The sequence below is a fragment of the Bacillus rossius genome, chromosome 1 (assembly GCF_032445375.1).
Source record: "Bacillus rossius redtenbacheri isolate Brsri chromosome 1, Brsri_v3, whole genome shotgun sequence".
Taxonomy (NCBI): Eukaryota; Metazoa; Arthropoda; class Insecta; order Phasmatodea; family Bacillidae; genus Bacillus; species Bacillus rossius.
In genome coordinates this window covers 356,286,563-356,312,714 of record NC_086330.1, presented here as the reverse complement: position 1 = coordinate 356,312,714, position 26,152 = coordinate 356,286,563, and the positions used below count along the sequence as shown (strand labels likewise).

Sequence of the window (26,152 nt, the reverse complement as noted above, 5' to 3'; positions counted from 1 at the left end):
ACCACCTCCTCTGGATCACACTAATTTCATGTACAATGACCTCTCAGTCACGAGACCCAATAAGCCAGCAATCATCATCATTGATAACCCACCACCAATCAGTAATAGTTACGGCAACCCTGTTTACGGCTCAACCAACAAACCTCAGCACAGCCAACAGAACTACCCGTCGTACAGCGACATCTTCAACTATGTGCCCGCGCCACAAAGCAAGCCCACCTACAGCCCTGTCCCAATAGTCACAGCACGGCCGACCGCATCGTACGGCCCTCCGTATTACGGCGAGACGGGCCATCCCCAGGACCTGAACCCGTATTACGACAAATGTCCCAACGTCGTGATCGGCGGGCAGACCTCGCTGGCCAACTTCAAAAACTACTCGAAAGAAGGTTGCGCCGATATCAACATAGTAATACATTCGGACATCGTCAACCAAAACCACGTTGACGTGGATCACAACGTCCCTCCCAGCTCCGACGACTACGACTACCCGTCGTACATCCAGAACCAAGAGCCCGAGGAGACCACCACCCCGGAGACAGAGCTCGTGACGACCCCCACGACCACGACCACCACGACCACGACCACCTCCCCTGCCACGACCACGGACACGGCCGTCACCACCACGACGGCTAGTCCGACCCCGACGAGCGCCATAAAGGAGCTGCTGCACTCCCTGCTGACGCCCGCCGCGATCTGGCTGTTCCTGTTCGCCCCGCTGCTCGCCGGCCTGCTACTGGCCGGGGCCTTCGTCCTGCACTGGTTCTGGAGCACGGCCGGCTGGAGGAACTACCAGCCCTCGGCCCCGCAGCAGCCGCAGGGGTGGGGGGAGTACGACTACGACTGGGACCGTGACGCGGGGCGAACGGTCGGGGGGTCGCGCGATGCCCTCCAGCCCGTCAGGAGACTGGCCGCGCTCGAAGGCATCCTTACCAGCTTCGAGAAGAAGGTCCACGACAAGAAGGAATAGGCCTGGCACTGACCGCGCCAATCAAACAAAATAAGTTTGCACGTTGCTGTTCGCGTACACTTCTACCCCGAACACCAGTTTTGCAGAACCTAACATTTTCAAATCCAGCACACAATTCATCTTCTCAGTTTCTTTTCAAAAACCATATCTAATACCAGTTGCAGAAGGTGGCGTTACGGCGTCCACAGGTTTCGATAAACCTTTTGCTACGAAGAAATAAAACACACGTGGATAAATTTAAAATTAAATATATATTTGCTGCTTAGAAGAGTTACTCAGTTTACTTATTTGTTCCTTCTCTGTAGCCCTCCAGACATCTCTTAGTTGATTAATTGTACTTATACACAATATTTATAAACTAGTTTAAGCAAACTGTGTTTTGAAGTCTTGTTATGATTACTAAGATATTAAATAAATAAAGGCCTATTTGTCAGGTACTTTACAATCTTGAACGTTTTGTTAATGCTTTAAATTGTGACATTTTATTTCTCAAGGTAGGGAACTCATTTAAAAATGTCCATATACCAAAAGACTATGTTTTATATTATTTCAAATTTAAGGAAGATCTTGGTCACTTTATTAACTGATGTTTCAGTGTACTTATATGATATTTTTGCCCTAGAATTAATTTTATATTACACTTTATGATCATCACTACAACTATTTATTTTGTATCACAGTCAGCGAATCATTTAAGAGAAAGAAGTTTGCCTGAACAAATTAAATATTTGTTTACTTAATTGCAAACATGTAATATTGACTTTAATTTATACATGTATGAATTCTAAAAAATTAAGCACTTTAAAATTTTTCAGATAAATTAAATTTCAAAAAGCAGCAAATATTTTACCTTAAGGAAATTGTTGCATTAAATTTTAACATGTATCGTAGGGAATTTCAAATAAATACTTTCTAGTGTCAAACAAAATAATCTTTCTCTGTAATTATTCGTTTATTTTTTTAGTTAATGATCTGATAAATAGGAGTAGAGCACATTGCAAAATTATATTATAAAACGATTTAAAGCAATTTACATATGCGGGATCATTTTTCAACATTTAAGAAATGTTAAGTTAAAATTTTAAGGTACCTAGTAAACCATTTTAGAACTTTTATTTGCTTTAGGTTGAACGCTTTTCTGTGTTAGTAACTTACTATTTGTAATACTTTAGTATGAAACTAATGTTAGTGTTTGGTTTGGTTATGGTTTATGTTGCCAAAATTAATTATAGTTAAGTTAAATTTTCAGATAAACAGAATTTTTTGTGTTTCTTTAAAACAATAGCAGTTAATGTTAGAAGCTGCAACGTTGTTGAAAGGCAGGGATTTAATAGTGGTTTTAACACCAATAATACAAATAAATTATTTTTATTAATCCCTGCGACGTTTTAACTGCTTATTGTAAATTTTAAAAAATATATATGTCTGGATACTTTTTGGGCCAGTGGTGTGGCGGGGCTGTTTCACAGGTGTTAACTTTAAAAGGAAACACTAAACTAGTTTCAGATCACTAGCATTACAAATTTTGTTCACTCGAATAGAGAATTTTCGGTTAACTGACTTTGTAGGATGAATCTGATCATTTAGCCAATGGATCCTTCGTAAGTGCATCTTAAAGGATATGAAAACAATTTATGGGACAATAAAATTATAGTTTTTGTTAAATAAATTTTATTTTAGTCTAATGAAATAAGGTACAGTTTTTTATTTTTAATTAAACTTTTGTAATATATAATATAATAACATAAATAACAGTTAATTTTTTAAATATAATTTTGGTTTAATTGGTTTTGCACTATCGTTTGGATAATTTTAATATAACATAACCAGAATTAAATACAACTCCAAAATCAGGAGAATGTTTTTGGCCACTTTGATATTAATAAGCCCTAACACACAGATATAGTAGATTTGTGTCGTGTTAACGTGACTAAATAGACCAAATGTAGAGTAATTTCACAACTGAAATAGCGAGTCGTAATTAATAAGTATATTTGGGCTTTTATATCGCTAATTATACATTTTCACACATGTGCGTTTCATCCATAGGTTTTTAAATACCAATGGCAAACGAGGGCTGGAATCCCCTGTCTACATCGATGCCAAAGCAACGGCTTAGTGTCTTGCTAGTGAGATACAAAAAAAAAGTGAATCAAAATAGCGTTTAGTAACTGATACAGCTTACTGATAGTAGAATTAAAGCATTTTTCAGTGTCAGTATTACTATTACGAGAAAAAAATAGACGAGCAAATACAAACAAAATACTTTAGAAACTAAATGTCTGCATTTTATGCCGGAATCACAATAGCGCGACCGGTGTCACGTGAAAGAAAAATATCGCGTGATTGTAAACAAGCCGTTTTAACCCGTGCGACAAACCTAAATAAGCGGTTATAAACAGAATGCCATTACACATTCACCACACACACACACACATTCGATAATCGTCAAAGTTGGCTGTTTTTTTTTATCGATATGTTAGAGAAAATTATTTTTAAATTAAATTTAACATTTATAATAGAAAAATCGCTGTGCGTGAACACATTTCAAAGATTCATAGATAAATTCAAAGATACAAAATTATAATTTCTTTCAGTGCAACAGTCTAACCATCTTTAAAAAACAAGATTAGGTATAATATTTTCAACGCAACAGTCTAGCCATCTTTAGAAAATAAAATTATAATATTTTTGGTGCAACAGTCTAGCCATCGTTCGAAAACAAAATTATTACGCTCATTTCATTAATGTCATACACGCGACGCGATGGATAATGTTTTAATCGAACAAATTTGTACAACCACCGCAAATTTTGTCGCTGTTATAAAATGATTTCTTTGCAATAATTTGAGGGTAAAAATATTTCAGAAACATGTATGGAAAATATCCAGACGTTCAGTGTTCCATCTTAAATACTTTCTCTATTATTTTCAATTAACAAGTAGTTCAGCTCCAGCTTCAAAAGCGTATACCAATAATGTATGTTTTCAATGTATTTGTTCATTATGAACATGAAGCTGAAGTTTTCTGGTTGAATTCTGGCTCAACTTGTATACTTTGTATGGGAAATTGACTATACAAAAATGGTACGTTTCCTACGATTTTAACTTTCTACAATGCATGAATTCATGATAAATATTTACCAATTTCAAAGGTTAATAAACTTCCTTTGCACGTTTAGGAAAGATACAATTTTTTTTTTTTTTTACATTATGTGGTACCAAAGCTAGTGGGCACAACTTGGGAACGAAGCTGGGAGCAGCGTCAAAGTGTTTCACAATTTTATTTATAAATAATTACCAAACTTTAAAAATACACGTATCATCTAAAAGACTGTTCTAAAAACGGGGTATTCTCGAAAGCAAACTATTAAAAGGTCTTAAACATAATTGATGAAGGTGAGTAATCATCAGCAAGATTGAACATTATCACGTTAATTTTATTGACCAAATGAAATATAACTTGGTTTGCTGTATTTTGAATATGCACACACAATGATTTGGCTGGCCGATATAAATTATCATAAATAATTACCATACTTAAATATTATTACGTTACTCATACTCATTTGAAAATAACTTGAGACAGTATACATACAATAATGATCTTCACTAAGCTTTACGAGTCCAGAGACTCTTGACTGCATCTGAATTTCTTATTACGTTTTCATAATATGCATTTTAGAGAAAAACTGTTGAAATGGAAGTGGATACAAAACCAAATCAGGAGTACAGGTATATACTGAAAAAAATACATTATTTAGCATTTATAAAAATCATTTTCATTTTTATTAGTAATTAGTCGATACTGGTGCCCCAATTTAGTTCAGAAACGTAAAAATAGTACGGGCTTTAACTTTGATGCATTTTCGAAGGTTTGCTCATAATATTTCAAAAGCCACAATTGTGGCATGGTAGCTAAGTTAGAGTGAAAAACACAAAATTACTTTATCGATATGTACTGAAAAAATTACTACATACTTTGTTCACATTTCACTGGTTGACATTTTATGAAAAATTACCCTGGGACGATTGGATGACCCTATGCCGAACGGAACCAATACACAATGCCACAGAATATTTAAATAAATATGTTGTAAAATATAAAAAAGGAATTAAAATATGTAATTACGTGCTTCTAAATGAAAAGTGTTAATAATTTGTTTAATAACACACTTTTTTTTGTTACTTTGGCTCCAGTTATCAAAACAGTGCGCATATACATATATGGGTTAGTTTCTTTCTGCATAATATCATTAAATTCGATTATTCATGTTACAGAAATGCAAAAAAAAAAAAAGAACCTAAAAGGTAATTCAAGTTGACGTCGTTACTCCGAAGGTACATAAACCCTGGTATTAGTAATAATAATCCATGCAATAGTAACACAAACTACCTTACTAGCTCAATCAGTGTTATTACTGTATACACCTGCATGCCTTTCTACATGAAGAGGCTGTTTCAGGATCTTGGCTAAAGAATAGTGTGACGAATATCACTTCGTGCCTGGGTATATTCCTATCAGCACCTTACGATTCATTTTGCCACATTATTACTCGGTTACTAACAATAACAGTCTGCATAAACGTTTTTTAAAATAAAAATAAATGGCATTATATATATTTAATTTCGCGGTTTCTTATCTTCGGAGGCCATGAACAGAATTTACCTCCTTAAAATCTCCACCGGTTCCAACCCTCCACTCCCCTTTAAATCAATCTGATTGGCTTGTCAGCTGCAATACCAACTTTAACTGCCCCTTAACATTTTACATTCTTTGTTACAGAACTACCTAGTATTTCAGGCTTAAGTGAACCAAATTTTATATTACCAGCCACTTTTATAAGTGGTATTTAAATCCGTAGGCGCGTAAAACATAATTAAATAGCATCAATTGAAATTTAAATTGTTATCACCTGTGACAGCAGCATATTAGCCGCCACACCACTATGAGGGATCATATTTAACTAATCTTCCTTGGTGTTTGCTGTGGTGTGACATTTGTAACAAATTCTCATTACTAACTATTGTTATCTTGTACATGCTACGTTTGTATGTGTTTATCGGTTATATTAAAAAAAACTAACAAACTACGAGTGGGCATTTTCTTTGCTTAATCCTACCTATGCTTTTATTCATTGAGACAACATGCTTCAAAAATTGTTGGTCTCGAATGAATGTCACTTTAAACTAACACTATTTCTTGTAAATTTACTTAACATAATTACTAATATCTTGAAGCAAACCTATTTAATGATCTACGCACATATACTTATTTAACTCCCTACTGTAATTTTAACATGAATATAGTTTGGCATTTATGGCGATGGAGAGAGATAACAATATCTGTAAAAAAAAACCAGTTACTTAATGGTTCTGGGATTATACTAACACTATTTTAAAATATGAAAATTAACATCGTTGAATCATGTAATGTATGGTTATTCATTGATCTTAAACCATTGTTTCCAGAGACGAAAAAGTCAGCGATTATCGTAATGGAAGCAAAAAACAAGGTTCGGGAGACGCTGACACCATCTCCGAATCACCGGACGCATCAGAAAAAATTAAAGAGGCCGAGGTACCACGTTCTTCGAGGAATTCTACCGCAGCACAATTGGGCGAATCCATCCAAACAATGGCCACTCAGCTTCTTAGTTCTCATCTCCTCGATGATGGTTCAATGGTCGAGGCTGATATCAGGACGCCCCCAAAAATTAAATCTCAACTTGAGCGCAAACACAAGCAAGGGGGCAGTGGCCAGGGTGTCGCGGTGCCTGTTATCATAGAAGATGGCGAAGATGTCGAGAAAACAATTGAAAAACTAGACCGAGGTGGTTCAAGTCGAGTACCTGATACTGTAGTCGTCAGTAAAACTTCGCAAGTACATGCTGCATCTAGACCCCAGTCGACCACTCCGTCGAGTGGTTTCTCTACGTGGATACTCTTAAGTGGTAGTAATACAACAAACCGGCCAACAGTAACCAAGAAAACCAAACCAGCTTTGTTGGCCACAGAAAAGCCAACTACGACGAGACATGAACCAAACAAGCCACCTCCTTTGTTAGCATTTCACAACAAACCCTCAGCTTTGTCAGGGTGGACGTCGACGATGACTCCATCAGTCACAAGACCAAGTACGTCTTTCACCAGAGTTGTTACATCGAATCCTCCTCCAAGAAAGACCTCAACTGCTGGGCCATTTTCAACCACAGGCAGTCATGTGGATAATCACGCAAACACAACAACAGCAAAGCCACTACCTCCAACTTTGACACGAAAGCCGAACCCCGCACCGGGGAATAAAATCAAGAACCAAACACGATTAGACGCACTGACGCAAGTAACTCGCCGTAAACCAGCAACCACTTCTACGACAACCAACCGACCACAGGTTACCAGTTTATCTTTTAAAGAAGTACCTGTGACTTTCTCACCAACGCCTATCGAGAATTCTACATCATCGGTATCAGAAGATGATGCAGCAACTTCTACAACTAAAAGGACAAGGAGACCAGGAGCAAGTGAGAAGAAAAAGAAGAAGAAAAATAAAAATAGGCATCGTCGACCAATCAAGAAACCGAACGACGATCCTGAATTAGAAAGTAAAATAACAGATGAAGATGTTAATACATCTATAGCTGCCAGCACTAAAGAACGCCCATTGTCGACACGCATTTATAACTATCTTGCGAGAGAAGTTATGCCCTCTGTAGGTGTGGGCTTGCTAGGCCTTGTGTTCACAGCAGGACTTGCTGGTCTCATCATGTACCCCTTTGCAGGTGGTGCTGCACGTAAAACATATGACGAAACATCTCCAGGAGGATATTACAGTTATAGCTCAAACATTGACAGGGAAGGAGGTATGTCAGATGCAGAAGCCTTCGGTAAAGTTCTGGCCGGTATGAAAGAAGATCAAATGTCAGTTTATAACAATGTAGGAGGTGGAACTTCTGCATTTGTTAACCCCCAAGAAACCAGGTATGATGTCACTACAAGTCGATATGGAGGTGGAAGTGTCGATTCTTCTCAAGAAGGGGCTTATGGCCACAGTGAAACCAGTCAGGTTTTCGCAGGTAGCCAAAGTTCAGAGAACCTAAATCATGGTGAAGATTATGCAAGGAATCAATATTCTTCGCCTTTTCCAGTTTACAGTAGTAGGGGGGTTCGATACAGACAGGTAGGTATTGGAACATCATATGCTGTTAACCACGAGGTCCCTGAAACCAAGGAGGTAACATTAACAGACAAAATAAATCATGTCGCTTTAGAAAATGAGAGTTTGTTTGCCAGAGACAAGGTTCCATCAGTGCAGAGAGGTCCTGTACAGCATCCGACTGTTGAACATGGGCCCAGAAGTCTCAGTCGACGAAGAAGAGAGGCACTGCCCGAAAAGGATGACATGGAAAATGAGATTATACCAAGTATGGTTATTGATAACAATAAAAAAGATATGGCGAATAGTACACCAGCATCAACAATAGTTAAAAATGAAATAAGTACTGAAAGTTCGAGTACTGTTCTCCCAACAGAGAAACCAGAAAATACCACATCAGCTGAAACAAATGAAGGAAGTACTTTGGGACAGTCAGAAAAGCAAAATGAAACTAATGTGGAAACTACCACTTACGCAGAAACTTCAGAAGAGACAACATTCATTCCTACAACTGATCTGTATGAAGGGGGTAATGTATTTTCTTCTGGTATCGTGACCGAGGAAAATGGTGTGGACTACAATCCTGAGAACACAAAACCTCAACCGTTTTCTTTGCTAGGGCTCTTAAAGCAGTTGGTGCAGTTCAAAATAAGGCTTGGTTTGGATCTTTTGCGGAATTCTTCAGCGGCATTTACTCAATACTTAGAAGGTGTACAAAAGAGAATGGATGCTTCTTATCGTAATAATGTAAAACGATCAGCAAATATACAAGAGATAAGGAGTAGGACAAATTTGAGAAAAACCCTATCAAGGAATGTCTGAAACAATTCAATTTTATAATACAAAAAACCCAGCAGCTATAGCAACAGGAAATGTTCTGCATAGTTATCTTTGTGGTAATTAGCTAGGTTAACCATGCTTTTAATTGATTGTGTGTTATAAATCTTGACTGACTGGTGTATTTGGCACACATACAATTTTGAAATCGCTATAGCTGTCTTAGTTAAATTTTATTCTTCTTTTATTCTTAAATTTAATTCTTAAAATAGGAAATTACACAATTATTTCTTACAAAATATGTATCTCTCAAAATTAAAAAAAAAAAAAAAAAACTTATTTCAAAGAAGTTGTTCCAGAAGTCAAATATTTTCAGTGTAAACTGAAATATTTCATCGCACATTTTGTTAAGATAGCATTTCAGATTTATCAATCATAATAAAATATAAATGAGATCACAAGTTATATAGCTGCACAAAAAGTGTTCTTCTTTCACACATTTGTAAGAATTTATGGTCCAAACGTATATTTCCAAAGGTTTATTTAACATTCATAGATAAATCAACTGGCCACAAATAAATGTTTATAATCACTCTTAATTACGTCCGCTATACATATGCACATTAATTTTTTTGAGGAAGTTTTAACCAACGGAATTTTAATTACTTATTTGATTGCATAATTATTTTCTTATGAATTTTACTGATGGACCCGAAACGGTAACAGTTAAATATTTTTGTGTAAATACTACCTTTTACTGCAAAGCGTATTATACTTCCAATGATGCTGTTTGAAAAATTTTACTATGAAATATGTATTCAGGACTAAATCCTCAATCTTCTTGTCAAACAATTGAATACCTTTCTGATTATATATTTTTAACACATTAATCACTTCACTACTTCTTGCTTATACTCTCCCGATGTTTTACACAAAGAGGACATCTTTCTGAGTGCATATTGATTTTACAGCGTTATAAGTGTGAAAGTATTAATATTGTGATGCACAAAATAAAAAAAAAGACAATATGACATTATTATGGCGTATGGTATGAAAACTATTGTAAAAAAAGATACAAAGGCAATAAATATTATATATGTTATACATCTGATTCGGTTTTATTCTAATGTGTAAGACAGTAAAAAAAATGTAAACATATAAACATATTGTTTAAATAGTAAAGTATACATATGAAAATACTATTGTAGTATAATAAATTATTAGATAAAATGCATAAATATGAGTTCTGCAAGCACAGTCTCTCCAACTTGTCCACGTGTTCCTCAGCAACTTGTTCGGATGGCTTGAACAGCAATAGAACATTCGAAAGTGTATCTGGAAGACTGTGGACTGTGGATCAGTGGCTGAGCGATTGGAAGGCCGCCCTGATGTGAGGCGGCGGCAGCACCAGGCGGCGGCCTCCCCCCTTGTCCGGCTGCCCCTTCCTCCTGCGCACCACCTTCCTCGTGCCATGGCCCCTCCGGCCGGCCCGCTGCGCCACCAGCCGCCAGTCGGCGCTGCGCCGCCGCCGCCGCCGCCGCCGCCCCATCATCATGGCCGGCACCACCACGGCCATGGTGGCCGGCACCACGCCCGCCGTCACCGCCGCCAGCATGGCCGCGCGGCCGCGGTAGTTGGGCGCCGCCGTGGTTGCCGCGGGCTGAGGCCTCGCGCCGGGCGCCACCACGATGACGGGCCGGCGGGTCTGCACGGGCCGCCGCACCACCACGACGGGCCGCCGCCGCACCGGCACCGCGGGCCGCCGCCTCACCGGCGCGCGCGCGGGGTAGCGGGTGGCGGTCGGCACCGGGTCGTTCTGCGGCCTCAGCAGCAGCTGCTTGCGGCGCTCCGCCGCCGCTCGGTCCTCGTCCACCGTGCTGAACGACCCCTGCACCTCCAGCAGGCCGCCGTGCGACGTGGTGGTATTGGCGTCGGGCAGCACGGTCAGGCGGACCGTCCGGGTCGAGGTCATCGGCTTGGGGCTGAACGTGAGGGCCCGCTTGTAGTTCTGGTACCTCTGGGGGGTCGAGTACCCTTTGGTGTTCGACACGAGGACCCACTCGCCGTCGCTGTTCTCCGGGTGGCCCGGTGGGTGGCCGCCGTGGTGGAAGGAAGGGCGGTACTCGTGGTGGTACGAGGGAGCGGATGGCCGCTGCGTGGTGTAGGGGTGCTGGTCGCCTCCCGACGGCCAGGGCTTGTAGACGCCGGGCACCCCTCCGTGCGGACCCCAGTGCGAGGAGTCGTCCGTGACGATGTCGTGGTGGAGGTGGCTGGACGGGTGGTACTGGAAGGAGGGCTTGGGAACGGGCCTGGCGGGAGGCTGCCACCGGTCGTCGGAGTGCGGCTGCCAGTGCTCCGGTCTGCTCGGCTTCTCGGCGGGCCAGTCCGAGGGGCGGTCCTCCCACGGAGGGGGTCTCTCCACGCTGCCCCAGTCGTGGGACGGCCTCGCCGGCTGCACGGCGTTGCTCCAGTGGGGCTTGTTGCTGGTGTACCACTTGCTGATCTTGCTCTGGGACCACGGCACCGCCTCCAAGGTCACCCAGCCGTCTCTGTCCTCGTCGGGGTGCTGGTGGTGGCCCGGGGAGTACTCGCCCCAGTGGGCGCCTTTGGACCTCGTCTCCTTGTCCGTGCTGTTGAAGTCGTCGCCGAGGAACGAATTCGTGAGTCTGTTGGACGGGTTGGACTCCGGCTCGTACTTCCCGTTGTTGAGTTGCTCGTTGAGGAACGCCACGGCGGCGTCTTTGTCCGGTATGTCGGGCAGGCTGCCGCCGTTCAAGGCCTGGTAGTCCTTCAGGAACCTGTCCAGCAGCTCCTTGGACGCAGGATGGCCCTCGGGAGCTGGTGGTCTCGGGTCCTGCTCGCACTCCTTGCCGTCGCAGTAGTGTCCGAACCTCTCGTCGCCGGGGGAGGACACCTGGATGTGCCTGCGTCTCTGCGGGGCCTCCTCGGTGGTGGTGGCGGCGGGGGTGGTGGACTCTGGGACGTCCTGCGGGGAGGGGGGCGGCGAGAAGGCCTCGAGGCGAGCCTTGTAGCTGGACGGGATCTTGTAGAGTCTGGTGGGCACGCCCGTCGCCTGTGACGCCGTGGGCCGGACTGTAGCCACCGTCAGCAACGCCAGCACCATCGCCACTCTGGGGACCTGGAACATAACATTTGTTTGCTGTTCACCATCAGGATGCTTATTACAAACTGATAATTCCATGCATGTGCCTTTTTTTTAAGGGGAACTTTTTAAGACAGTATGGTTAGTCTAGTAGATGACTCATTAAAGCATAACGAAAAGTGAAACGCTGAGGAATGGGGCGTTCGATGGTCAAGAGTCAAACAATTGTAATACTCCTTGCAGGTTTTTCGTGTTTTTTTTTTTTTTTTTTTAATTTTGAACCTCCACTGTCTACTTTATTGTGTAGTGTTATCATTCAAGTATTATAAAAAAAAATTAAACATTAAAATGGATTATTAAATTATGAAGATTCACCTCAAATGCATGTGGTGGCCAAGCACCCATGTTTTTTAAAGCATCAAATATAATGGAATGAATGAATGACATATAGTGGACATTGCAGATGATGAGGGGAGAAGTGGGTAATGAGATGACAATAGAGTGTTGACGGTATGAATTTACGGGGGAGGGTGAATAGGAGTACCCCGAGAAAACCCACCCACTTACGGCAACGTCCGTCATGTTACTCACGTGCGAAAAATTTCGCCCCTTTCTCTACTTCCGAGAGGAAAATTGAACTCGAATCGCCTTGTTCTGACAAGTGTTCTGACAGCTCAACCACCGTGGCCTCAAAAGCATAGAACATGAACATTTAAGACTGTTTGAAACTTACGATTTTAAAACACATTAAGAAATTTAAAAAAAAAAAAAGACTCTTAGCGTACAGTAAACAGGGATGAAAGCCACAACCACAACCCGAACAGTTCCGAAGTCATTACCTAAGTAAAAGGTTAGCTTCGGTCAGTGTAAATAAATTCTTTATTTCCTTTTTCCGGGAGGGAAGAGTAGGTTAGGTTAGCGTTATTAAAAATACTCTATGACCATACAATATATAAATTCTTTAAATATGGTGTTTTTTTTTTCCACCAGCGAACGGTAAACGTCAGAAATCTTGAGAACTATCCGGGTCTGGCTCATCCACCGAACTGTACACTTCCCCATAATGACTGCACATAATTATTTTTAAACGAGTTATTGTCACACAAAGGCGAACCCAGGAGAGGGGTTGGGGGTTCAAACCCCCGTCCCACCCTCCTTTCCAACGAAATAAAGTCAAGATAATAGTGAACGCTCAGTCAGTCAAATTGCAACAAAAATGAAATTTAACCTCGATGATAATTAAATATTACCAATATTCGAATAATAAAAAATAGCAAATTAAAAAAATAATACATGCTGGCTCAGTGTTTAGAGCTTCTGGTTGGTGAATCAAAGATCCAAAGTTCATTCACCGGCCTTGCAGCGAACCTTAATAGGAACACCAAGGGAAACCAATACGTTCCAAGTTCCGCAAGGACACGTCAGATGAACAGTGGCACACGAAATCCTAAAAAATCCCTATGCTATTATAGTCGGGTGAATATACAGCAAATCTAACAAAGGTATATGAACGCTTTTTGTCTCTACTAGGATTACATATCACCATGAAAAAAAAAATGTACCAAAATCTGGCGACCGGACGTATATTAATTTTAAGGTCGGACAAATTTTGTTTATCACACGTATTTTTTTGGATCAAGACTTTCGATCAAGCCAACAAGGTTTGCGTAATGGATCAGAAATTATTACCGACAGTGAATAATATATAGCTAAAATACTTACTGTTGGTTAAAAACTCAGCATTTCATTGCATATTATTTACTGTCATAACAAATTGTAACTTTACTTTATATACATATTTTTTTTTCAAATTTCAATTGAAATATAATTGTATGAAAGTCACAACTCTTTTTAGTCCCCAAGTCCCCATCACTGCCCTGAAGTACATCTGACTCATATTTGTCACAATGCTTATATTGGCAAGATCCACGCACATAACTGCGTGGAAGTCCGTTTGTTCTGCAGCTAGTTTTACAAGTAAAATTTATGGTTTTCAGTAGTGTGCCTAGGGCATTTTTATCACACATTGCTGGTACAAGTTTATCGTCATAGAGTTTCCTACCCGCAAGCCACATGATTCATCGTGTTAGCCGTACTCATCCATAATACGGTCTGGTAGTAAACACTGGTATTCGACACTGGAGTTTGTTGGAAGACTCAGTTGGAGGTTCCGCGCCCGCCGCTAGAATTCGCTGCCGGAGCAGCTACGTTCGTTGACTTTTTAATCATTTGATTAGCAGACAAGAAATTTTAAACTATATAATGAAACGGCTATGGTAAAAGCGAGAAAGACTTGAATAAATAATAATAAAAAAAAACCGGCTCTGGACCTGATTTTCGACGAGGGATTTCATTAAAATACTACCCACTCGTTAAAACTCACCAAGTTTTGGGTTTCTGAACTTTGGTTCGCGCCAGCCGTCACAGATGGCAGCACCGTGGTTACACTTTTTTTTTTCGTTCACGAAATTACTGCTACTAGATATTGTATACCGAGAGCTAAGATGTTACACATTAAAATTTTATGAGCAGCATAAAGAGGGTGAGGAATTCGGCCCGGCGAAAAAAAAAAAGGGGGGGGGGGTACAAAACAATCAATCACTTAAAGAGTATTAAAACCATTAAAGTTTCAAACCCGCGTGGTGATGGCCGGTGACTGAGCCTCACCCCCAACAATCGAACACGCACCACCACGTGAACAGCGAAGGAGTGCTTGCGACAGCTCATGCCAGCCGACGGGTCCAGGGAAGCGTTGACCAATGCGCGGACAGAACCACGGAAAAGGTAGCCCCCCCCCCCCTCCCGCGTGAGGAAATGCTTCCTAATTGATCCATTGTCGGTGGCCGCGGGTCATGAATAATGCATCGGCGAGAGGACAAACTGCCCGAAGGTCGGCTTGGCTTGGATTCCCTCCCCCCCCCCCCCCCCCCCCCGTCCACGTACCCACAAAAAACAAACCGCCACTAGCGTGGATCTGCAAAGGACCCATTGTTGGCGTGGGATACCTCGAGGCGAGTGCCGTTAATTCGCCGTTATGGGAGAAGTAAGGGACGTGCCATTGTGTTCCGCGGCTGTCCGTACGGACGCTGCTTGCACCTAGGGTCGGACACTGTAGGCAGATACACTACCGACTAATACCGGACAGCTCTATGCCAACAACGCAGGCGAGAGACCGAAAAGTAAGAGGCGTCATGGCAAGTTTTACTTCTTTAGGCGCATTATATATATATATATATATATATATATATATATATATATATATATATATATATAGGGTGGGGCTATTTGGGTCACGGGGCTATTTGGATTTTGGATCGAAATAAGGAAAAGAAAAAAAAAACACATTTTTTTTTTTTTTTTTTTTTTTAAGCTAAGACGCCATTTACCACGTGAGAGCTTGTGAGTGAAGTTGTAAATGGAAGTGCTAGAAGGTTTAACTAAATATCTGTAATGTATCTCATGTGATATCAATTCAAAATTTGTGAGGTAAGTATTTCCTGTGAAGAAATGGCATTGATGTAGTTTCCGATGTTCGTTATTTAAGATCTTACGGGAAAAATAATTGAAACTCTGTGCATGTTGTGTTTGTATAGCGGTCTGCAAAGACCACTTCGTCGTTCTATATGACAACTAGCGACATCTGTTGCTTGGTTTCGGAACTATTTGAAGTTTTGAACTTTGTAACCCGTGGGGCTATTTAAACCATTTCTGGCGGGGCTATTTGAATCACACTGGATTTTTCTTTCGTTTACGTTTATATTGCCTTTATGGTTTTTAGATTTAAGGTAAAGAGATTAAATTTAAAAAAATACAATACTATATACAACAAGATAAGAATTTAGGTTTAATAGTTAAAAGTATATCTCACACCAGTCACTACAGTGCTTGGAGTATTGTGTGAAACATCAAATCGAGTTAGTATGTCTGCCACCATACACCACTCATGTCTTGCAAACTCTTGATAGAACTGTTTTCAAGCCTTTGAAAACATTTTACCACCATGAAACAAACTCATTCGTGCATGCCAATCCCACAGATTCCATCAGCAAGTTAATTTTTGGTAGTATTTTCAATGCAGCATGGAGTAAGGGTGCAACTGTTGGCAACGCAGTAAAGGGATTCAAATGAACTGGTATTTATCCGTTTCATGCAGATAAAGTGTCTCCAGAAAAGTTCCTTCCTTCAGCAATTTTTGACAATACACTTCCTAGCGACCATGACAATGGAACTGAATTACAAAATGAGGAATCATCAGAAATGCCAACTTCGTCAGCCAATTTATCTGCGCAAAAAAATTATGAAAACCAAAAATCTTCAATTGCAACCACATCCATTTCTGTAGTACTGCCAACACCAGAAAAAGGAAAAAAGAAGAAAATATCGACCAGAGCAAAGGGATCAGCGTGTCATATAACATCTCCGGAACACATTGAAAATCAAGAACGAAAAAGAAATTATTTTTTAATAAATCAGCACAGACAAGAAACAAGCCAAGTTCTATCGAACAGTTTCATAGAAAACAGAAGCGACAGCGCAGAATGAGGAAACAAAGTGCGAGCTCTACGAGCTCAAAAGAAATTTTGTCAGAAACATCAGATGAAGAAAATACACCGCGTGGCTTCTGTGGTGTTAGATATTTGGAAGAAAAGTCACAGAGTAAAGGTGACTGGATAAGTTGCCAAAAGTGCTGCATTTGGTTCCATGAAATTTGTGTTGGTGCTTATGGAAAAAAACAAAAAACAAAAAAAAACATTTCTTTGTGGTAAATGTGTTTGATGATTTTGAGAACTGTTTTAGACTTTATTATTGTGTTAATACGTGCACTATTAGGCAACAAATTACGTGATCCAAATAGCCCCTTGTGCAGTCCAAATAGCCCCACGATTTTTGGAAGGTCATGTTGGAGTAGTGCTGTAGTTAATCATTTTTTTTACCAGGAAATGACTTGACTAAAAATTTTGAAGTTGATTTAATATGATGCAGAAATTGTAACATTGATGTACGTAATTTTTTGTATTTGATCGGATACAATGTTGAATTATTATTAAGCTTTAAACTTGAAATGATTCAAATAGCCCCACCTTACCCTATATATATATATATATATATATATGTATATGTATATGTATATGTATATGTATGTATATATAAAGGATGAGAGTGAATTTTTACGATGCGCGCGCACCACGCAACAAAATTTTCACAGGATGAAAAATTGCTAAATTCATTTTTTTAAAAAAAGCTACATACAAATAAAAATTATGTATGTGCTTTTAAATCGTATACTTTAGTGATTGATATTGAATAGGGGACCATATCATTTAAAAAATATATATATTTTTTGAACATTAATGATAGAAATTGCATTCATAACATTTTTCAAGTTTATTTTAAAATGTATTTATATAATTGAGGTAAGGTCCTTCTCATTTAGGCGCGTTATGAAAAAAAATGAGTATGAATTGTTATAATGCGTGTGCAGCATGCAAAAAAAATGACCAGATGGAAAAAGACTATACACAAATAAAAATTATATATGTGCTCTTAAATTATATAATTTAGTGATTTATATTGAATACTGGTCCAAATAATTAAAACATTTATTTATTCTGAATATTAGTGATAGAGATTTGTTTATAAACCTTTTCAAGAGTATTTCAATGAATAAGTTTATGTCTCCGTATGTATAATTTATTTGTATTATAAATTATTAACTTCTTATTTAATAAATAATGTAAATTAATAAATTAGAATAAAACTTCAGCATACTCATTGGTATTCATTATTAATTTAAATTTATCTCATTATTATACTAAATTAAATGATTCATTTAATACTTATTTTAATTTTGAATACTAATTATTTATTTATTTTTAAATTTTATTGAATTTGTACATTACCAAAAATATTTATAATATCACTCCAGGCCTTTTATTATTTTATTTTTATTAATTATTTGCAAGAAAAAATTAAGTTAGTTTTTTTAGGCGTCAAGTAAGTATAATTTCTAACGCGCGTACATAAGTACACTCACCCATTTATTTTTTAAATTCAGAACCGTAATTTACTGGTCGCGGGTCATGAATAATGCATCGGCTAATAATAATTTTATCGTCTTGATGTTGAGTTATGGGATATGTTGTATATGTCAAAAATAAAGGTAATAATTTCGATACATTAAAATTAAATAGCTTTATAATCTTTAAATATTTAAATATACAAAAATAATTGTTAGGTTATCAGGAAACAATTATCGCTTGGATTCAAAGCATAGCTTTAAATCATACTGGATGGTGCTTTATTTCGTGGTTGGTGATATCATAGAGACTTACTTAAAATAAGAGCTTCTAGGGCGCTACTCCAAGACGTTCGAGTCAGGTGGCGAATACGCACTGTCTTGTTGGGATACAGCCGTAACCTAACTAGCGGACTGTATTCCAGAACGTGTCCAAAAATCCCAGTCAGAAAACAAATATACAGTGGCCTGCGTGAGGGTAAAAAAACTGGTTTCTACGCACCCATCAATACAATTGTGATGGCAAAAATACTACTTATAAATAGCGGCACCATCGCACAAAAATAGAACTGTCTTTCTAATATGCTCACGTTCTTTTGAAGTTGCGATTATTTCTTGTTATGGCCATTAAAGAGTAAAAAAATGTATTCCAGGATAGTTTCGCTTTCACGAGGTCTCATTTGGCACACCAACACGTTTGGTACGTCTCCCGATGTTCACAAAAAGGTCTATATACGATTTAATGGCGCCAGACGCAGGTCTGCCACATGAACGCAAATCAACGAAAAAGTGAGCTTTGCGCATGCGCGGAATTTGTCAACAGATAGTTCACGGATATGACACCGAAATTCGTTCTCTGAAAATAAAGGACTGGCCGTGTCCTATCGTGCCCTAGGAACACGGTTAGGGAACAGGTGTAGCATATTCAACACTTAAAACCTTTTATTTTGTGCCTTGGAATACCGGCCCTAGTGTCAGACACCTACACCGGGATAGGCTACTTGCTTAAACGATAAAACCACTACCCAATACTCAAGTGATTCAACAATGACTATCGTCTTTGAAGCAGGCATTCATCCCAGCCTTCGCTACGAAGATATTATGGCAGTGTCGTGATCAAGGCAGACTAACGATGTGAATATGCGGTGGTTAGACATTGACTTCCGCTGTATGTAGGTGACGGAACAACAAAACACCCAGTCCTGGGCCCAACCGGAAATCTAACCCGGTACGTTTAACTTTTTGGACAAAATATTTGTGTTGAATATTACTAAATAGGTAAGGCCCAACGTTTGTGTGTATGTTAGTATTATCATAACAATGGCGGCCATTACCATAGGTATACTGAAATGTGTGGTAGTGGGGGATCTTGTGTACTGTAGTAAGTTAAATAATGTAACATGAGTATTGATTAAAAAAAACCCAAGTGGTGGCCACATTTGCATGGTTACATGGTAATCGGTTGAAGCAGTTTTCGTTTTTCAGCTAATGGTCTGCGCCATGTTAAGACGCCCTAAACATTGCGGAAATGGTGCTTGATAACGTCTGTTGACGGTTAGTAGGCATGAATTGGAATCTCCGTCGTTAAAAAACAGTCACTTTCATAATACAATATTCCACAAAGCCAAAACTACACTTACCCAATGTTTTGAGTGTCTAACCAATATGGCCCAACAGTTAGCTGAAGGGGAAAAAAAAATGCTTCACATAGTAATGTAATAATTCAGACGTGGCCATTCCCTGGGCTGAAGTGTAGTGTTTGCATTGTGGAAGCAGTTTTTAATTAATTATTTTTTATGGTTGTGGCTGTGTTTGTCGACGGAGATTCGAATGCTTACTTGCAAGCCATCATCAGACGCTGTCTAGCAGCATTTCCAGAATGTTTCGGGTGGAAAATTTTTGTGATGGCGAGCTAAACTAAGTGACTTCAGCTACGCCACAGCATGCCGTCTCCTGACAATTCCTAACTCCTTCATTTAAACAAAAAAAAAAACATCGTGATAATAATCTGCCCTGTTATTCAACAGTAGTTATTCTTCGTTTTTTCCCCTCCTGTTCCCCAAATAAGCATGATTAGGGGTATTTTACCGCAGGAAAATTGCGTGGACGGCCCGGTGTGAACAATAAACAAAACTGAAGAGAAGATAACGTCCATATTAAGGCCGGCCATTGTTCGCACGTGTCAATTACCGTGGCACGGTTAGACAGTGTGCTCAAATATGGTTTCGCAATTTTTTTCCCCGTCTTGAGAGAACTGCCAAACGATAACCTGTAAAGACTTTATGAGTTTGTATCGATGGTTTTATTAGTTACATGTTAAATTACAAAAAGAAAGTATCTTTTTTTTATAACTGCAAAAGATCATTTTTAGAACATATATGTGAATATAAATTGATTTTATATTTTTACATAATAAATTACTTAATATACATAAACATATTCTTTGCAATGGGAAAGTATAATTAAAAATTATTTTTGGAATATACGTCTTAGCTGGTATCACTGTATGCCATAGAAAAACCTCAATAAGTACCAACAAGATGAATACGCAAACGCACAGAAAACAAAACAGGTTTATCTACGTCCGAATTTTTTTCCCAAACATATGCATACATCTTTCTAATTTTAACTATAAACACAAGCCACCCATTCCAAACGTATTCTATTTTAGTAATTGTTACAAAAATGGCACACATACAACGTTTATGGATCTAGATTATCATAGATCGTAGGGTGTCGTTAACAGTGTCACTAACTACTACTTGGTTTCTGGGTTAGGTCATGCCCGTGGAAATGAAGGACGTTCCGACGTTTTGACATGTCTTGTTGCAGTCATATTGGCTATTATATCAACAGAAGGCCTGGGGTTAAGGTGCAGTATTTATATACCTAGGCTGTAGTTTGCTCTATCAGACCTATCTTCCAGAAAATTTCTACAGTGTCTCGTTTCATTATTCTTAGACCCCAAAACCCATCACTAAAACGTTTATTTATATATATCACTCTTTTTGGATACTACAGATACCGTTACTTTGCTCCCATTACTCCCAGACTGATATAAAAAAATTGAATTTTTTCATAAACTGAAAATCACTATAACTCTATTTTTATGAATAAATCTCATCAATTTAAGTTATTAAACCTCATAAGACTAGTACCAAAAACTTTTTCGTGAAATATTTATTTTGATCATTTCAATCATTTGCTAACGAAGAGGAAAAAATATGTCTTGGGCTTAAAAATTCGTAACATCCTCAGTAATCACAATATGAATTCCGTTCTAAGTTCTTTTCAACATTTTGAATATTATCTAAAACTTTTGTCTGTAACCATTCTCCTTCGGCCAATCATTAATGCAAGGTTAGTAAAAAATAACATTCTAAAAGAATAAAAAAATTTATTACATTAGTAGGTACACTATAAAATCCGTTCCAAGTTCTTTTAAATATTATCTGAAACTTTTGACTGAAACAATATTTCATACTACCAACCCTTGCTGCAAAGGGTGACCAAAATGTGATCGCGGATCACAAAATTCATTACTACTTTAGTAGACGGGCCGTATAAAGGCCCGTATAAAATTCTAGTTATCACTAAATTTTTGTTTGGAAATTTTTTTTGATAACCGCCACCCTTAGCGCAAGACGCGAATAAATTTGTCTCCTACTAAACTAATTGAATTTTGTTAGGTTGAGATGGACTAGGATTAGTTTCTTATTGTTTGGTAATTTATTATCAAAATATTAAATCTTTTAATGCTGGTATAATTACTGCTTTAAAATTGATGGAACACCTGGACGACTAAATCAAGCAAGAATAATATTAAACCGAAATGGGTAAATTTATGGTCAATGCTCAGAAATTTTTGGAACAAATCATAGATTTATACCTATTGTTGTTGAAAGTGTACCCATTAATAATTTTATTAAATGAATAATAAAATCATCAAATGACTGAAAGCAAGTAATGGTCTCTTAAACCACTTTATATATAGTAAATAGCAACTACTTTTGATGAGAAAATTAGTTAAAATATAACATTAGTATGTCGTACTAAAATTATTAAAATTTAATATTTTCTAATCCCACAAATAGCACCTATTACTGATAATACTCTTATCATTATTATTTTAATTATTATTAAATTCTATTCTTTTATTATTTCATTAAGGTTCTGAATTTGATAATATTAAAGTTGAATATATAATTCGTAAATAATAATAAATAGTTACTAAAGTTATTATTACTATTATTATTATTAATATAATTTCATTATTTGATATATTTGATTGGATTACCATTCACATTCATGAGATTTTTCACTAGCGACATGGGAAAGAACCTGTTCATTTATCTGCTGCGGACGCATATTCAAGCTGATTACCATGTCATCATTTTTGATCATGTTCCTTAAATTCTACGAAAATTCTAGTTTGTTTAGAAACGAAAACATTCGAAACATTTTAGGCTCCGAAGAATATGCTAACACTGTCGATATAATGTAAAAATAATAAAATAACGTAAAGTTATCCAGAAAATTCCAGCAGTTCCTAGAATTGTTCAGGAGGTTTCAAAACGTCACGTAAGAAATGTGTACTCCAAAATCTATCTGCACTTGTAGGCCGCTTTGAAATTTGTATTGAATGCATTTGATTTTAGTTGACAGTTCCATTGAATTTAAAAATTATGTGACTAATTAAGACGCTATAAATTTTCACTCATTCAAGCGTGCATTTTTTTTTTTTTTTAGTGAAACTTCTTTGCTTAGGGGGGTAAAATTTTCGACCGTTACGAAAATTCCGATCGCATGAGGGGAATAGGTAGGTATGTGGTGGGGGAACCGGTAGAGGAGGAGACGGCTGGGGAGAGCTAGAAATGACTCAGCATACTTGCACACTTGCATACTTACATACTTGAGCGATAGCATAATTTAGCGCTCGCATACTTGCATATAATTTTTTATATAAAAAATAGAGTAAAATATAATATAAAAATATAATAAGCAAGAATGTTCACTTCGGTTGCGCATGTACTCCACGCACATTTTTTTTTTTAAATATAAGATGTTTGGTACACTGGCAAGTTATACAGTCATCAATAAGACAAACATCTCAAAGTAAACCAAAAATATTTTCATACCAAATAATTGAGGTTCTGAACCAAAAAAAAATTTAAAAAAGAGTCTCGGATTTCGAGTTATAGGCATTATTTTTTAAAAGGTTTAAAAAGGCATATAGTACAAGAGACTTCATCAGTCAAAAACCTTACAGCATTATTTGTAGGTCACCCTTTCCTTAAGGCTGAGTTTTACAGCCATGATGATTTTTTTGTGTGTGTAATATCTTAGCCTTTGATGAACCGCATTTGGTAAGCGTGATTACGTGAATGGAGCGGAAGTACATAGCATGAAACGGAAATATGTAACCACGGTGCTGCCACCTGTGGCGGGTGACTTGAACCAACGTTCACAAAGCCAAAGCTAAATTTATATCATCAACTGTTTAATCAATTTTAACAATGTGGGCAGTATTTTGATAAAATTCCTTGTCGAAAATCAGTCCCAAAGCCGGGGTTTAGTATTTGTTTAAAATTTGTTTTTGCTTTTTTTTTGGAGCCGTTTTATTAAATTGTCTAAAATTTCGGTCTGCTGATCAAATGATTCAATAGTTGACGTAGCTGCTCCAGCAGCGAATTCTAGCGGCGGGTGCGGAAACTACGCACGATTCGCACCAAGAAATTTAATTGAAATCACAATTTGCCATTATATTGATCACTCTTGGCATTATTTTTAAGAACTTGAAGTTAAATCTCGTGTCCGAGTTTCGTATTATAAGAGTATTTGCAACACGAGAACACATGAATTTGCTCGTTTCCGAGGTTAGATGTCACACATCACTGGAGAGTACTGAAAGACTCACTCACGTATTTTTTTGGTTTTGTTTATTCCTCTCTTATCATTGCTGTTAGTTAAGGGACATTTATGTAAATTTAACACTATAGCTCTCTTGAAATTTTTGATCTGTCACTAATGCTTATCAGATATACCCTAAGTGTATTCACTAGCTAGTGAGTTTTCATACTCATTTGATTACACTTAGTGAATACCCGTGGAAAATAGGAATAATGTTATATTTACATAACCAAGCCTTAACAAATAGTACTTACTGAGATTAAATTTAAAAAAATAAATCATAATGGCTTGTAAAGCCCAGCCTTAAGTACCGGTTAAGTTTGAACTGTCACCATCGGCTCGGGAGTAACGAACAGACCCACGTGAACGAGATGTAAGTACCGGTTAAGTGTAAACTGTCGCCATCGGCTCAGGAAGTACCGAACGGACACACGAGAACGAGATGTAAGTACCGGTTAAGTGTGAACTGTCGCCATCGGCTCAGGAAGTTCCGAACAGACCCGCGTGAACGAGATGTAAGTACCGGTTAAGTGTGAACTGTCGCCATCGGCTCAGGAAGTACCGAACAGACCCGCGTGAACGAGATGTAAGTACCGGTTAAGTGTGAGCTGTCGCCATCGGCTCAGGAAGTACCGAACAGACCCGCGTGAACGAGATGTAAGTACCGGTTAAGTGTGAACTGTCGCCATCGGCTCAGGAAGTACCGAACAGACCCACGTGAACGAGATGTAAGTACCGGTTAAGTGTGAACTGTCGCCATCGGCTCAGGAAGTACCGAACAGACCGACGTGAACGACATGGACCGTCTAGATCAGCAGTTAATAGTGGCTGGTTTGTGAGAGGGGTGATGGCCCCCGTATACTTTACCACAAACCCCCTAGACATAAAACGAAAACTGGAGAGGTAGGAACTTTACCTGTATACGTATACACATGACAAAACAGATATTCTGGACACCACAACAACGACAGCACAGATGAACACAAGCAGGCTAACAGTAGCGACGTTGCGGGAGTTGGTCTGTGCGCGTCTCTTGTGGTTGTTGTGTTGTCAACATTATCTCTGTTTAGTATTATCTTTGGCTTGGTCTTTTTGTCACTGTGTTTTCCACGATCGTTTGTTTGTCTTTATGTACTGCTTTTGTTTGCTACTGTCTCATAGTTTTTAGCCCACTGTGTCCATCCGTGCTGCAATGATTTCTTTTTTTACTAATTTCTTCCATAGAATTTTCTGTGCTGTCACAGAAAATTTATTCCGGGCGAATAAATTTACTGTTTCACTTTGGATCCTACCAGCGCCCCGCTAGCTGTTCACGATGACATCCGAATCAATGTCCACGCTGTACGCGTTTCCACGCCAAACCAAATATTAACTTCATAGCAGCAAGCTAATTCCTAAGGGAAGCCTACTTTTCACAGACGAGGGAGCCAAATGCCCGATTGTACATCTTCGGAAAATTTTTTTTTTGTTCATTGTAAATAAATATGGCGGTGCTGATAAAAGGATACTAATGGTCAATTAGTTTAGGTTAGCTACATTATAAATACTTGAAAACATTGTGGACGGTTGATTTGGTTAGGATAGCTACATTAAAGATACGGAAAAAAAAAAAGCATGAACTTCGGGGAACTTCGGATGTGGCTCTCTCGTCTGTGAAATGAAGGCTTCCCTAATATTCCTAACAACCACGCGCATGCGCCCACGCTGGTACGATGACGTCCACGGGCAAAGACAGATACCGCAGCGGCAAACACGTACGGACACGCTGTTGCCGGCGAGTCACAGGTCTGACCGTCCCGTCACTGCAACGAGCGGACAGGCGTCGTCCATTGGGGGAGAAAATCTAATCACCGAGACTTAAGACCTAGTTTTTTGAAGTAGTTATGGGCCCCGTCCGCTAGACAGTAGTTTTCATAACATATTGCTGACATAACTACATTGATTTATTAGGAGAAGTAATGTATAAGCCATTATCAGGCAAACAAACCCAGTGAAAATTCACTCTATTTAGATAGCCACTAATTTTTGTGGCGTGTAATGCAATGAGTTTTTGCACCTCCTACTCCTTTATTTATTACGTGACGGTTTATTACAAAACAGCATTAAGTATTTTCGCAAAGATTAAGTTGTTTTGCGCCGCCAAGTAGATAACTTAATATAACAAAAAAAACGTATTAACTAAAAAAAACCATGACCACCCCCACCGAAACATCATCCCAGC

General features: G+C 38.7%; 1 protein-coding gene across 2 annotated transcripts in view; it reads left to right on the top strand.

Annotated features, from left to right (window-relative positions):
* Window positions 1–10,002, top strand: part of LOC134528270 (uncharacterized) — a 63,261-nt gene extending 53,259 nt beyond the window's left edge. For both annotated transcript variants that reach the window (XM_063361752.1, XM_063361751.1), the window contains one exon: window positions 6,442–10,002. In XM_063361752.1, coding sequence (XP_063217822.1) covers window positions 6,442–8,947 — 2,506 coding nt within the window. In that variant the 3' untranslated portion in view covers window positions 8,948–10,002. The remainder of the gene's footprint in view (window positions 1–6,441) is intronic.
* Window positions 10,003–26,152: the final 16,150 nt, after the last annotated feature.